The sequence below is a fragment of the Strigops habroptila genome, chromosome 10 (genome assembly GCF_004027225.2).
Source record: "Strigops habroptila isolate Jane chromosome 10, bStrHab1.2.pri, whole genome shotgun sequence".
In the NCBI taxonomy this organism is placed as follows: domain Eukaryota; kingdom Metazoa; phylum Chordata; class Aves; order Psittaciformes; family Psittacidae; genus Strigops; species Strigops habroptila.
The window spans coordinates 15322198-15336416 of NC_046359.1; the positions used below are offsets into that span (position 1 = coordinate 15322198).

General features: G+C 38.9%; 1 protein-coding gene across 1 annotated transcript in view; it reads left to right on the forward strand.

Moving 5' to 3' along the window:
- The window catches only part of KCNK1 (potassium two pore domain channel subfamily K member 1), a 34523-nt gene extending 22378 nt beyond the window's left edge, over nucleotides 1-12145 (forward strand). The window contains exons 2-3 of the mRNA XM_030499874.1: nucleotides 6077-6472; nucleotides 9271-12145. Coding sequence (XP_030355734.1) covers nucleotides 6077-6472; nucleotides 9271-9530 — 656 coding nt within the window. The 3' untranslated portion in view covers nucleotides 9531-12145. The remainder of the gene's footprint in view (nucleotides 1-6076; nucleotides 6473-9270) is intronic.
- The last annotated feature ends 2074 nt before the right edge of the window (nucleotides 12146-14219 follow it).

Consider the following 14219-nt stretch of genomic DNA (forward strand, 5'->3'; position numbering starts at 1 on the left):
GATGCTTTGGCACATGTAGATATGCTGCATAAAATAGCATATATTTTTCTAATTGATGCCATTCTGTGTGGCAGGTGGCCTTTTGCCTGTAAATTTATGGCTTGCTCAGCTGCTATACTTGACATAAACTTCCTAATCAGCTACTTAAATCATAATGTTGTTGGTTTGAACTCTCTAGGGCAATTTTCTGATTATTTTTGTTGCTGCTATGCTCTTCTTGAAATAGGAAAAAATACTGAGACTTGCGATCTCTTACAACATGGATCTACCATCACCTGACAATTCCTTTTTATCTTAGAAGATCATAGACCAGTTAGGAACAGGGATGTATTTCACTGTTAAACACAGCAGAAAATGTCAAAGGTTTATAAAAATAAATGTATAAATTATGTAATTATTGTCATTGACCTTCATTGTCGTCATCATCATATTCCAGTGAGTCATGTTACGCTTGGGATGAATGAAAAATTTTTGCATGACTTTAATACATAACATATGATTCGCTTAATCTATGGGGCATTTTGAGATTATGAGCAGCCTTAAAGGGCTGGCTTCTCTTCAGAGACGCTGACTCAAACCAGCAAAGGGATGAACATGCTTGTCATGTTGTGCTGCTGCATTGGGGTTGTGTGTTATGACTCTGCCATCTGAATGGGTTTGTTGGGGAGGACACTGGGAGTGCTGAAGATACTTCCACACCCTGAGAAGCTTGGTGGTGCCACATAGGGCTGGTGGTGTTTCAACAGGGTCATCTGGGGTTAGGGGGAGCTGAGGGAGCAATGGCTTGATGAAATCTGTAAGAGAGGGAGAACAGCACCTGGCAGAAGAAAACTGACAACACAAAACCATTGACTGCTTAATTCATGGAGGGAGAGGAATGAGCTTTAATGCTGTGAATGGTGGTTCCCCTTTGTGCGACCAGCCCATGAGAACAATTGTGGACAGCAGATACCCTGGAAGCGTAACAGAGGGTCAAGAGAAAGAGCCAGTGCTGCAGCCTGCATACTTCCAGGCTTCATCACCATAGCCTGAGAGAGGCTGTCTGTGAGGAAACTTTTCCAATGCTGTAGCACCTCTGATTGTCTGTTGCCTCACCTGATACCAGATCCACTTACACATTCAAACATTCACCCTTCAGAACGGCCTCTGGGAACTTCTGCGTGGAATTCCAGGCTGGTTATCAGAACACAGAACTGCAGCACCTCTGCCCTGTGGCACTAAATGCTCGATTCAGGGTCCCAAAATACCTGTAAGTCCACTGTCTCTTAACAGAAAAGACCAATTAATAAGCTACAGGAAGGACTGAACGATGAAGAGACAAAGCAGTGATGATATCGACTGCTTATATTGGTAAAAGCAGTATCTGAGAAGGATGAAAGGAGAGAACACTCAGTGCCAACAAGTACCAAGCTAACACAGGATGGAAGACTATTGTGAAATACTGGTACGCAATACTGGGTTTGGCATAGGCTGTTGAGAGTTGGAAGTTGTTGTAAGCTCCATAGAGACTCTGAAAAACAAAGTGTGATGGTATATAAAAATGGAGGGAAAAAATATATCTTACCTGGAATACAGTGATCAATTCTGCATATTTCTCTACAAAGTGATCAAACAGGGACAATTAGGCACAGGTAAGACGGAAGAGAAAATAACTAAAGGAACTTGCAGAAGAGGGATACAAACCACTGGAAAAAGTACAGAGAAGTCATGACCAAGTCTTTTTAGAAAGGTATAAGAGCAAAAGACTAACATGAAAGACAGCAAATGGAAGAGTAAGTAATTTATTGAACACATAATTGACTTGTATAACTTGCAGCAACAGGATCAATGTAAAAAGATTTAAACATTTTAAATGATTTTTTTTAAATAAGCACTTTTGTAGACTATGATGACATTCAAAATTACATCAGAACAGATAAAGACATTTTTTTGTATATATATATATGTATGTAAACTATAACAGTAGAATTTCTCCAAGTCAGAAGAGAGTAAATTACTTTTAAGGAAAAAAATCCGCATTTGCAAACAGAACGGAAACCCAACTGTCTACATCTTGTGGGGTTTTGCTCTTTGTATGATCAATCAAACATGATCTGTCTCAAGACACTGAGCTAGATGGAGCACTGATCTTACTTAATTTGGCAAATCCTGCTGGTCTTGCATGTGATTTTTTTTTTTTCTTTTCTGTGAGCTTTTCTTAAGGAATGGTACCTCTAAGCTATGAATGCAAGGGATTATATGTGAGTAATATCCTTTTATCTCTAGTGTTGCTTTGCTGCTGAGTCTGGGCAGGTTGTCTGAGGCTCTGATTTTTCAAAGGTCAGTGCTTTTAACTGGGTGATTGTTACCTGATATTTGCATTGTACATATAAAAATACAGCATTTGGTAAATCTTGTCTGTCTTCATAATCAGTAATACAGTTATCAGATATGCTACATGGTCACTTTAATTCTAGTCACCCACAGCAAGTCTGCCTGGTAGAATAAAGAAATATCTTTATAAGTGGTCCTCTTTTTGTGAGCATCCTTTTTTCCTAACAAAAAGAATATCAGAATTGCAGTTGTAATGCATTTGAATGTTGCAGTTTCTACTGAAAAAGGCAAATTGGCATACTTTTTATTACCTATTATTTATGTAGAACTAGCATGTGCTAGGCACTTTATGGAGAGATTATAGAAGGGAATTTCCCTGAAGAGATTACAGTGCAGAGAACCTACAAACAGGTGCAGAAGCAGAAATGGGAGGCAATAGAGTGCAAGTGTCTGAAAGCAGACATGGAGTGTCTCCTGCCTCAGATCTGTCATTTCCTCTTTTTTAACGTATGGCTGTGTTGAGCTTTTTTACTGACTTTTGCATAGTGATGACTAAGATTATAGGCATTGCTAGGAAAAGTCACATAAAAGCAATTTCATGGGGGGGGGGGGGGGAATGGATCTTTTTCCTCCTCACTTGCCATAGCCACAATTAAAAATTGTGACTGTTTTAGCTCAAGCTTTTCAGTATAATCATTCCTAAGCAGTGACTCTGTATCCTGAGTAGCAAGCAAACATTGATCACTCTTCCATTGCTTTTAGAAGGTGTCATCCTTTTGCTGCTGCTGGTTGAGTGGATTATCTCCTCAGTCAGAAACTGTCAATGCTCTTTAGTACTATAGTTCCTGTAACTGTTAGCAGCTGAGGAGCAGATAAAGTAATCTCCTCAAGTATCCCTGAAGTGACCTTGCAAGAGACTTTCTAGGTCTGCAAGCTCGGTTTCTGCTTGTCGTGTATAGCCTCATGATACCGCATCATCCATAAAGTTACCAAGCTTCATCAAGCTCTGTTTGAAATATAGCTGGGTTCTTTCCTCAGTACTGAAAGTGGATGGCTGCTCCAGAACTCTTCTCTGAAGCTTAAAAGCCTTCTGCTAACTTCCAGACTAAATTTATTCATGCTATATCAAAGCTATTTGTTTGTGTGGCAATATTATTCTTCATCTAAAGCATTTCTTTTCCCTTGGTAGTACTTCTATGCTGATGCATTAACAGGGAGATACTGTATCACTTTTCAGCCTCCATTCAGCTGTGCCAAGAAAGCCACCACTTTTATCTTCCTTTCATAAAATAGTCTTTATTCCCATGATGGTTTCCATAACCTTTCTCTGTTCTTCTTCCAGTGTAAATTAATTCTTTAAATATGGATATACAGAATGAGGTAGATAGTCCAGATGAGATCTGATCTGCATATTACTCAAATAACACACCTATAGTTCTGCTTAAAGAAGACACTTTGATGTGAAGGAGCATTGCAATTGCTTTTTTTTCTTTGTATGACATTGGTCAGTTTTATGTCCTGTGATATACTCAAAGCACACATCTTTCTTCTCTTCCAAGCTTGGAGTTGATAGTTGTAAAATGCTTTCAGGAACACTAAGCAACTACAGCTGGCCCTCTTTATGGATGGGAAGATAGCGAAAGATAGAAAACAGAATAGGAGAAAATGGTTAGTTCTTGGAAGTAGTGGAATGTCACAAGGATTGTTCCTTGGAGGCCTATGTTGGAGCTTGTGCTGTTCAACAAACTCGTAAATGACCTGGAAGAGGGAGGTAACAAAGTTTAGTGAAGACACAAAATTATTTAAGGCAGTACGGGTGAGCCGCAGGGCAACAGGGCAATAAAATGGCACTTGAAAACAAGCGTGGATAAAATGTTAAGTCATGCTCACAGCAAAGCCAGTCATAGTTTCACATATGAAGTGATGGGCTCTTCTTGTGGATGCCTGGATACCTCTGAGGGGCAAGATTCTGTGCAGAGGAAGTGTCAAGTCAGTGGCAATCAGAAATGCCAGTCAAAAGTCCAGCATTATTAGAGATGGAGTAGAACACAAGGCAAGAAATCTCTGCAGCTTCATAAATCTGATTCAACTGCATCTGGTGAGCCCTATGCAGTTCTGGCTCTCTTATCTCAAAGCAAATAAAGCAAGCAGAAGGTGAGCAAGAAAAAACGCCATTAATTAGTACAATGTTCTGTGGTTCAAAAGACTGAGCTTGGGTAAATTATTCATAATGTCATTAAAATTCAAATAAAACTGAAGTTTCCTGTCGGGTTAGCTAACATGGAGAAACTGTGCCTCGTGTTTCTTTTCTAAGACTTTGTATGTTGTAGTGATAAGATGTTTTGCCTGCCCTTCCTTGTCTGGAAGTCTCTCTATGCATATTAAATAAAAAGAACATTTCCTTTTCTTACTCCACTGGAAAACTTAAAAGAGTAATGCTTCTACTATTAAATTCATTAATGTGGAGGGGAAATCTCTTGTGTTCTTATAAAACCTGAAGGTGCTTGCAGAGCAGCTGGTTTCATAGGGGAGCAGGCAGTGGGTTCCCTGGAGCCCTTGGGGAATATCTGTCTGGTCCAGTGTTGCACTGGGCAGACTGGGTGAGTGCAGAGTGACCCCAGTTCAGAGAGCAGAAGCAGCATAACCCTGTGTGCACTGGGCTCTGCCTGGGCTCCTCAAGATAGCTAGTTGCAGTAGCTCTGGAAAATGCCTCATACAGCACTAACATAACCTGCGTGAGCTGGCACATTTGGGGCAGCAGAATTACTAGGGCCTGTCTGCACTTGCTTGGCTTGATATCAGTATAAAGAGTGCCTAAACTAGATCTCAAGAGATTTCCTCTTCCTTGCTGCAATGAAAACAAAATACTTTTTTGGTTGGCAAACAGAAGAAAGCATTCCTGGTTTATGCTGGATTTACTGTTCTTTTCTGTGCTTATGATTTACATTTAGAACCAGGCTGACTGGCAGAGTGTGCTTTGGCAGCATAGCTGCTTGTGCTGGGTACAAGTATATTGCACACTTTTGTGGAATTGAGATTGCTGGCCATTATCACCTGGTACACCAGTAGATGCATTCCTGCGCTCTGAACAGATCACTGTTGAGACCTCTAGCGTGTAAATGGCTAGCTGTTTACAAAATCCAGCCACAGTGGTTAGATCCTAGGAGTTTTGCTGTGAAGATATTTGTTCTACTTTTAGATATGTTTGTTGGATCATCATCTAAACACCCCGCAGAAGCATGGAAATATGTAGCGTGGAATGCTGGTTGTAATACTTCAATGTAATTTGAATGATTTTCACATAAGGTTACTACAAAGTAGAAGTAGGAACTTTTTTCTGAAGTATGGATTATTCCACTTAACAAGGTGAGTAAAAGAAGCTACATGATTTTGTAAAACTAAACAAAAAAGTCAGCAGGAAAACCCAGAATAAAACAGATTTCCTGGCATAGGTTCCCACTCCTGACTAGGCATTACTTCCTTCTCCAAAATAAGCATTTATACAATTACCTTCACAATTTTGAAAGATAATTTGTTTTTTTGTTTTTTTTTTTTACTTTCTTATTGCTAGCACTTAGGCTTTGTTTGCCTGCTTAAAACAGACCTTTGAATGGCATTTCTGAAGAGTAGCAGAATTCAGAATTAGCAATAGTGAAGCATTTATAGGAGGGGAAGGGGCGTTTCTCACACAGTATAGCTAATATCAGATTGGTATGTGAGCTGCAGCTTGAGCTCGTCCTATGCCTCCTCTGCTTTATTCCAGGTTATGGACACACGGTGCCTTTATCTGATGGAGGAAAAGCCTTCTGCATCATCTACTCAGTCATCGGGATCCCATTTACACTGCTTTTCCTGACAGCAGTGGTACAGCGCATCATTGTATATGTCAGCAGGCGGCCTGTCCTGTATTTCCACATTCGCTGGGGCTTCTCCAAGCAGATTGTTGCAATCATCCACGCTATAGTCCTTGGGTTCATCACTGTCTCGTGCTTCTTCTTAATCCCAGCAGCAATATTTTCTGTTCTGGAAGATGACTGGAATTTTTTGGAATCTTTTTACTTTTGTTTCATTTCCCTGAGCACTATTGGCCTTGGAGACTATGTGCCAGGAGAAGGCTACAATCAAAAATTCCGAGAGCTGTATAAAATTGGAATTACATGTAAGTGTCAAACTAAAGAGCTAAATAAAAGGCATTTTCTAATAATAATTAAAAAAAAATAGAAGTGAGACTTTCCATTCTGTGGATGGTGATTTTGTGAGCTGTCAGCTAGCAAAGTGGGCATTTGTAGGTAGCTGTGCAAGGAGAAAACCTTTAAATAAGGTTAGTTTTCTTAGTTAAGAAAGAAAAAGCTAAAGCTAGAATTCCATTGTGCTAAACCATGCCTAATTACTCTTTTATTACTAGTAGAAAAAAATGCTCACGTTATTGTTCTGAAAATGGCTATGAGCATCTTGGGCTAAGATTTCAGTGCATCACAGAGCCAGGAAGATGATCTGATAAGGTGAGATGAGAGGTGGACAGACATGAATTGAGGAGCAACAGGAAGTGAGGCAGAATAGCAAAGTTTCTGACTCTAGTTGTAACAGAAGGTAGCTGAAGCTGGCACTGGTACATACCAGCTGTCAGAGAGACAAGTAGACCAAGATGACAGCAAAGCAAGACCACGAATGTTATATTTAAATTGTTTCATTACATTGACACAGAAGGAGAGGCACAGTGGTCAGTGATTTTATCAATGTAGAGCTAAGAAAATTGTCTTTGTGTTGGCATTCTGAATTAATGTATGCTGAGGGCAGTATTCTCCAGTGGCAGTGCTTTGAAGCATCCCGGCTTCCTATGCAGCTTCAGTCTGCGCAGTCCTGGCTCATCAGACGCGCTGCTTAAAAGAGCTGAATGGCCAAGCCAAACCTTTCCTGTCAGGTTCCCTTCTTAGGCTGGTGTACAATCTTAACATAGGTAAAGTGTCCAGGAACTTGGTTTTGTGTTTTACCTAAAGAGAGATTGGGCCTCGAATTTTCATTCTGTGAAGCAGGGCTTTGAACTAGCCAACAGAACACTTTATTCTCCTGCCTTCATTGCTGGATATTTCCCCTGCTACCCATTGTGTTTAACTTACTAACAGTAGCTTTTAATCATTACCCTATTGATCAGCAGAGTAGATTTGGGGATGCTAAATGATGAAGTGAATGGAGAAAGTCACACATAGTAATGGCCTTGTAAAAATTCTAGCCAATCTGAAAACTCAAAAGTCAAAAGAAAAATTATGGCTCAGATTATCCTTTTTCAAAATTTAGAACACTTAGGATATAAATTTCAGGAAATACTGGAAGGAAAAAGAAGCTTTTAGGCAAAGTTATGACTTTAAAATATTTAATTTTAACACTTTTTAAGATCGTAACTTTTAAATTAGTATTTTTCCTTTAATCTGAACAATTCAAGGAACCAGACAGGATGTGTGAAGTGTTTCCTCTTGCTGAACCTAAGTTTTCTTCAATAAAAGTTTTTCAGTTTTACAGCAGATGATGCTTAATAGGTGCTTTTCAAGAACTTTCAGGAGAACGTAAGTCCTGTTCTAGATCAAGTCGTGAGAAGCTGGGCTGAGTTTCAAAGAGAATTGCAAAATTCTCAGTGCAGATTTATAGATGCCTTTTAATTGGCATAGCTTTGTCACTTCTTTCTTGTGTTAATGCGTAGCTCCCATTTGATGTCATGAGATAAAGCTTAAAAATAATTCATGAATTTTCAGCTGTAGTGCTGATTTAGATCAGTACCTGGTCCTGCAATATTGATTCAATGGTGCTTCTGGAAGGAAAATGAGAATTTTAATGCCAGTGAATAATCTGCAACTTGTAACCATATGTACAGTGACCATATATAGATTATAACAATTAATCTGTTGATCTTTCAGCACATTTAATGTTCAGCCTTTGGATGAGCATGTTGTACTAATAATTATGTGCTTCTGCTTGATTTACTCGTGGAAATGATAAAATACTCCAGTAGTCATGCTCCTCATTAAATTGTAATGATCAGTAGCAGGGATCTAATGAAACATTGAAAGTAAGAAATGCTCATTTAACACCTTCCCTCGAATTCTAGATGCGTATGTTTGGAGAGGAAAAAAGAACAGCACAACTGTTAACCATATGAAGCTCCATTTCCAAAAGTCTCAGTCCATGAGAGCTATTATGTTTAAAAATCAGTTGGTACAGCACCAAAGTCATCAGTAATATAATTCAAGTAACACTTTTGGGTTTGGATAGTTTATGTATATTAGTAAAACATGGCAAATAATCTTTAATCATCAGATATAGCAACTTCATCGGGTTTTTGAAATAGCAGTAATTTTACAGTATTTTCTTATTTTTATTTTTATTGGGTTTGTACACATTTCTGGTTGCTTTGTTTTCCCATTCATTTCAGGGTGTTGGATATCTTCTTAGAATTTTCAAGGAAAAGAATTCAAAAGTTTTCATGAAATATAAGTGACTTGTCCTGCTAAACTGGTACAAACAACAAATAACCATATTTAGCTGCCATATTGTTACTTCTATTTGTAATGTGTAGGGATATTAAGGGAAAAAAACCTTTTGAAGAGCACTTAATCGTGAAGGTAGTAAATAAGTGGGGGAGCATGCATGTGGTAAATTTTAGTATTTTGTTTCATTTAATGTCTTTACTCTTGTACAGTTGTAACAAAAATTAAAGCCATTAGTGTTACTTTTGGGTTTTTTTTATGTGGGTTCTTGTTGATTGTAGAATGAAAATGGAAAAAGATATTTTGACAATCTAAAGTGGGTTACAGAGCTCTGAAACTGGGTCATAAAGAAAATTAACATACTATTCAGAGATGACAGGGGTGGGAAAAGTTACAGGATTAAAACTGTTCCAGCCCCACTTAATTTGCTAATAATTAAAATATTTTTTCTTTTCTTTTTCTTTTTTTTTGTACCCAGGTTATCTGTTGCTGGGCCTTATTGCAATGTTGGTGGTTCTCGAGACTTTCTGTGAACTCCATGAGCTCAAGAAGTTTAGGAAGTTGTTTTATGTGAAGAAGGACAAGGAAGAGGACCAAGTGAATATCATGGAACATGACCAGCTCTCCTTCTCTTCCATCTCAGACCAAGCAGCCTCCATGAAGGACGATCAGAAGGCAAACGAGCCCTTTGTGACTTCCCAGTCCCCAACTTCCAATGACAGCTCTCTAAACAATTAATACAGGGGTATCCAAACTGTTGTTTGGTGCATTTCTGCTACTTACCATAAGAAATAGAATGCCTCATTTTTTTTTTCTGAAAATATAAAAGCTGGAAGACTGTGCTACTTTAACAAGGACTCATCATTTCTGACATAGAAAAGACTTCTGGGAAAAATGTGGGAGCCACCCTGGGAATAGGGAAAAAATGTAGGATGTGGCTGGGAACATTAGGCCGTTTTGCTTGAGGAATAAGGAGTTAGGTGTACTGCTTTCAGAGATGCCAGAGAGAAAGGTTCGCACAAGCACCTTCATCCAACATCTTTAGGAGATTAGGCCTTCACTGACATCCAACTCAGTTGCACACCCCATCTTGCAGCTGGGGGACAGAGCAAATTTTGGGATGTGCACTTTTGATTATCCAAAGTGTAGTCACAGATTTAATCCAAACACCAAATATCTTAATCTGGAAAACATTGTCAGAGTAATAGCTATAGGTCTCCTGGAGCTGGGAGTATCTAGATCATCCCTCTATTACCCAGTAACTTGCAGGTGCAGATAATAGTTCTAGGAGTGAAAAAACAAGGCTCTGGTCCCTCCTTTGCCCATGCCATTTACATTCAAATTTCCTACTTCGTTAAAAGGTCACCTAATCACAAGGAAATGTTGTCCTGAAGAGGGTGTGCCTTGAGTCTTCCATGCTGGTTGTATGAAATACTTTTGTCAACTCTGCGAGATAGCAAGACCAATTCGAAGTGCTGGGAGAGATGGGATTGTAGGAAAGAGACAGAGCTGCATTTCAGTCCTCAGTTCTCTGAAATGGGCAGCAGTGGATTTTTAGCTATGTGAAATGGGATGAAAAAGAGTCAGCATTTGCCACAATTGGCATAGTCATGTCTTTATGGCATTCTCCTGGTAGATGACTGAAATCTATTCGGCAGAAGGACTCAACACTGTTTCTTCTACAGTCCAACCCCGCGTGTACTCTTTGCTGAGCTGATAGGTAAATGGAGGAACAGAAATAGTGTCACCTTTGAACGTAGCCCTTTTAATTCTTTTGCTTTTCTAACTAGTACTAGAGCACTTTAGAGGAAAAGGGAATGCTTCAGGGCAAAACAATTTTTCAGTTTTTCATATGGCAAGAAAAAAGGAAAAATGTCACATTTGGTTCAGATGGAACCGAACTTTTTTCCCCTTGGGAAAAGTCACTAAAAAGTCAAGATCTCGCTCAACTTCCAAAGCTGGAACCTCTTTGGCTGTAACAAGAGAGGTGTTTTAGTCCAGCTACCAGTCACTGTGCTGAATGCAGGGGCCTCAGAGGGAATTTCAGTGAGCAGGAGATGAGACTTAAGTGGTTGTAGTACTCTCTCTTCTGGCCTTAAGTATCTACAATATGGGAGTCTTGATAGTGCTTTGCAATGAACAAAAGATCTGGAGCACAAATAGCCATATTAGAACAGCCTCCCACATAGGTGTAGTGTAGAGGAGAGCCTTTTCTCTGCAATGCGAGCATGCCAGATTGCCTGTAATTTGGCTTTTAGTGTTTAGAGCTGAATATTTTACTGTAAAAGAAAAACAAATCAGTGTGTCTAGATGTAGCGCACATGGGAAAAATACTTGAAAGTAAATAACCCAGAATATACTGTGTTTGAGCTTAATTATAGCTTGCATCAAACAGATTTTGTATCTTTACTGGAAAAACTTACTTTATGGTTAAATCAGCTGAAAGTCTTCAATTAAAAAGTATATTTGTAGAAAACCAGAGCTAAAGGTTTTGGTTGTTTTGGGTTTTATAGATTAGGTGAGAGAGCATACTGTCTTTGCATGTTCCCAGGAAAGTGGCTATTTTTATACTGCTTAAGTTAACACAGTTCTATTTATAATGAATGTTAACCAATATATATGTACATATATACATAAATATATTTATATACTGTACATATAAATCACCAGAGTTTAACAGACCTAGTAATGGCATTTTAGATATTTTTTTCCCTAGGCATCTCTTTATACAGTCAATAATTGAAAATTATGGCATTAAAATGACACCGACATAAAAGTAAGAGTACTATGCTACAAGAAACATTTGTACTGTTTTTTTCCAGTGGAATTTTATTGATTGTTTTCAGTACCTTAAAATTCAAGATTTCTTTTTATTTCAGTGTGACATTAAGCTCTAAAAGATATGCACAGATGCTAAATAAACAAAGTTAATTTTGCAGTGTGTACACAATTGCAAAATGTAGACACATGAAATGAAAGCACAGAATTATAAGCAGACGCGATAAACTAAGCAGTATAGTGTGATGTAGGTGAGTATTTGTTATTTTAAACTTAAATAAAAAGTCTGGCTTTTGCCTGCCTGCACTATGAAGTGGAGATTGTTTTCTTTAGTGGTGTGTGTGTGCACATGCTGTAGAAAAATCCTCTCTGCGTTCGTCAAGATTGTGCTTCCTCTAGTTAGCCCTCCTGTGCTCAAGGTGGGACCATTAATGACAGAGTGTGTTACCTACCCTTGATATTAATTGTAGCTTAGTACTATGTTGATTATTCCTATAGGAAAAAGGCATTCCAAAGCGTGTTTGGTTTTGCTTCAGATGCTGACTGATTATAGCAAATAAAAAATAGAGGCATGACATTTATCTTGTCTTTAGACGCTAACTACTCCAATATTTGAGGAAATCTGAAAAACTGTCATTGCAGCTTATCAGTACCACTGGTGAAAATAATGGCCTTCATTTCCTACAGCTTTTACATCTTCATGTGAAGACAACACACAAGATCAGAATAGTTAAAACTGAAATCCAGATTAGAAGGAGCAAGATTATTGTGCAGGAACCTTAGTATAATGTGTATATCTTTCCTAGAGGCAAACTGTGAAGAGGGTGCATATAAACCCAAATAGAGCACATGGGTAATAATACAATGGTGCTGAAACAGAAGTTGCAAGAGGAGTTAGAAATGTGAGCAAACTGCATGTACACAGAAAAGAATTTCCTGGATCCTGTCCTCACTCTCCTCTCATCAATCCATCCAAGCATATATTCTATGAATAGCTTTATTCCCATGCTGATATTTGCCATCTTCTCTTTTCTTTTAGTCATTAAATATAAATGTTTTTATTATTGTTTTAAGGGAAAGAACTGGCAGGTCATTCAGTTGTGTTGGAAGAAAGAAAATGGAAGAACCCACTTGAGTTTTGATCTTGGAAGCTGAGTTGACAGTCCCTTCGAGAACATACATGTCCTCTTCCCTAAGAATTTCTTCCCAAGGTTACCAATGGCACCTAGTGTGGGTGAATACAAGACCTGCTGAAGGTTGAAATGAGTAATTTTCTAAGTAGGTAACTTCAGAGACTTGAGTGGTTTGCAGCTTTAATGCCACGCTACAAAAGTTACCTACTTGGGTGTTTATGTCAGAATAGTTGCTTAAGAGCAGCAGTTCTGGGTTACATTAAATTTTGGGCTAGCCCAGTATCTTGTCTCTAGCAATGGCCAAGATCAGACATGTGAACTTGTGTAAGGAGAGGGCAAGCATAAGCATGTAGAAACATGCCTAGTTCCCTGGAATATTCTCCTAGCTCCCAGCAATGGGCAGCTCTGTATCTGTGACCTGGGAGGTGTGGAAAGTCGGTGTAGGTATGATGTGTAGAAGACATGCTACATTGATGTGCATGCTCTCTGTAATGGTCAGTAAGAGACTGTCCCTTGCAGGATCAAATGAAAATTACCTGTTACTTTCTCATAAGGCAATTTCAAGTTAAGTGCTTTGCAGTAACCAGGTTTGAAGCAAAAGAAAGTTACTATAACTTTACTTGTTATACGTATAGCAAGTTTATAATTGTTATAAGCAGTGTTACTCCAGATGTACACCAGTACAAAAGAATGCAGTTTCTCTTCTCTGCGCTAGTAACTATCATTATTATAGTGTGTATCAAGAAGCTCCTAGACAGCAAAAAAAAAGTGTGTATCTTCATGTTGCTTGTTTCAGACAGAAACAGTAATTTTTGAAATCACAGTGATTAGGTTTGGAAATTCATATGCTTGCTACTGCATATTAAGTACTTGATGTATGTCATTTTTAATCCTTCATCACTTCCTAAGTTATGATTTACTTGCTTTTTATCATGGATTTCTTGTCTCAATTATCTTCAAAGGTCATCACATTGCCACTGATTATGAGAGCTGTGATGCAGTTATTTTGCTGGTGATGCTGCGGGTCTGTCAGAGCTGTTGCTTTAGCTCACAACGAGACTACCTCATGTGTGGCAGTTGGGGCTGAATGATAGATTTAGGTAATGAGGAGGGACAGTGTGTCTGGGAGCAGGTGCATGGGCTGACAGCCAATGTCAGAACAAAATCATCTGCTAAGTGACCACATAGTTTTCACCAGACTTCGTTGCCTTTTGCTAGGACTAAGAGGAAAATGCTTCCAGAGGAAGGTAGGAGAAAGATAGAAGTCGGGATAAAAGGAAGACTAGGGAGAATGTGGGCCCTCTCTGGAAGGAAACACGAGACCTGGTTGCCTGGGACGTGGAGAAGGCTGAGGTACTCAGCAACTCAGTCTTCACTGGCAGGAGCTCCAGCAACACCGCCCGAGTTGCAGAATGCAGGTACTGGGAGAATGAAGAACCACCTGCTGTAGGAGAAGATCAGGTTCAAGAACATTTAAGGAACATGAAGGTGCACACATCCGTGGAACCTGATGCGA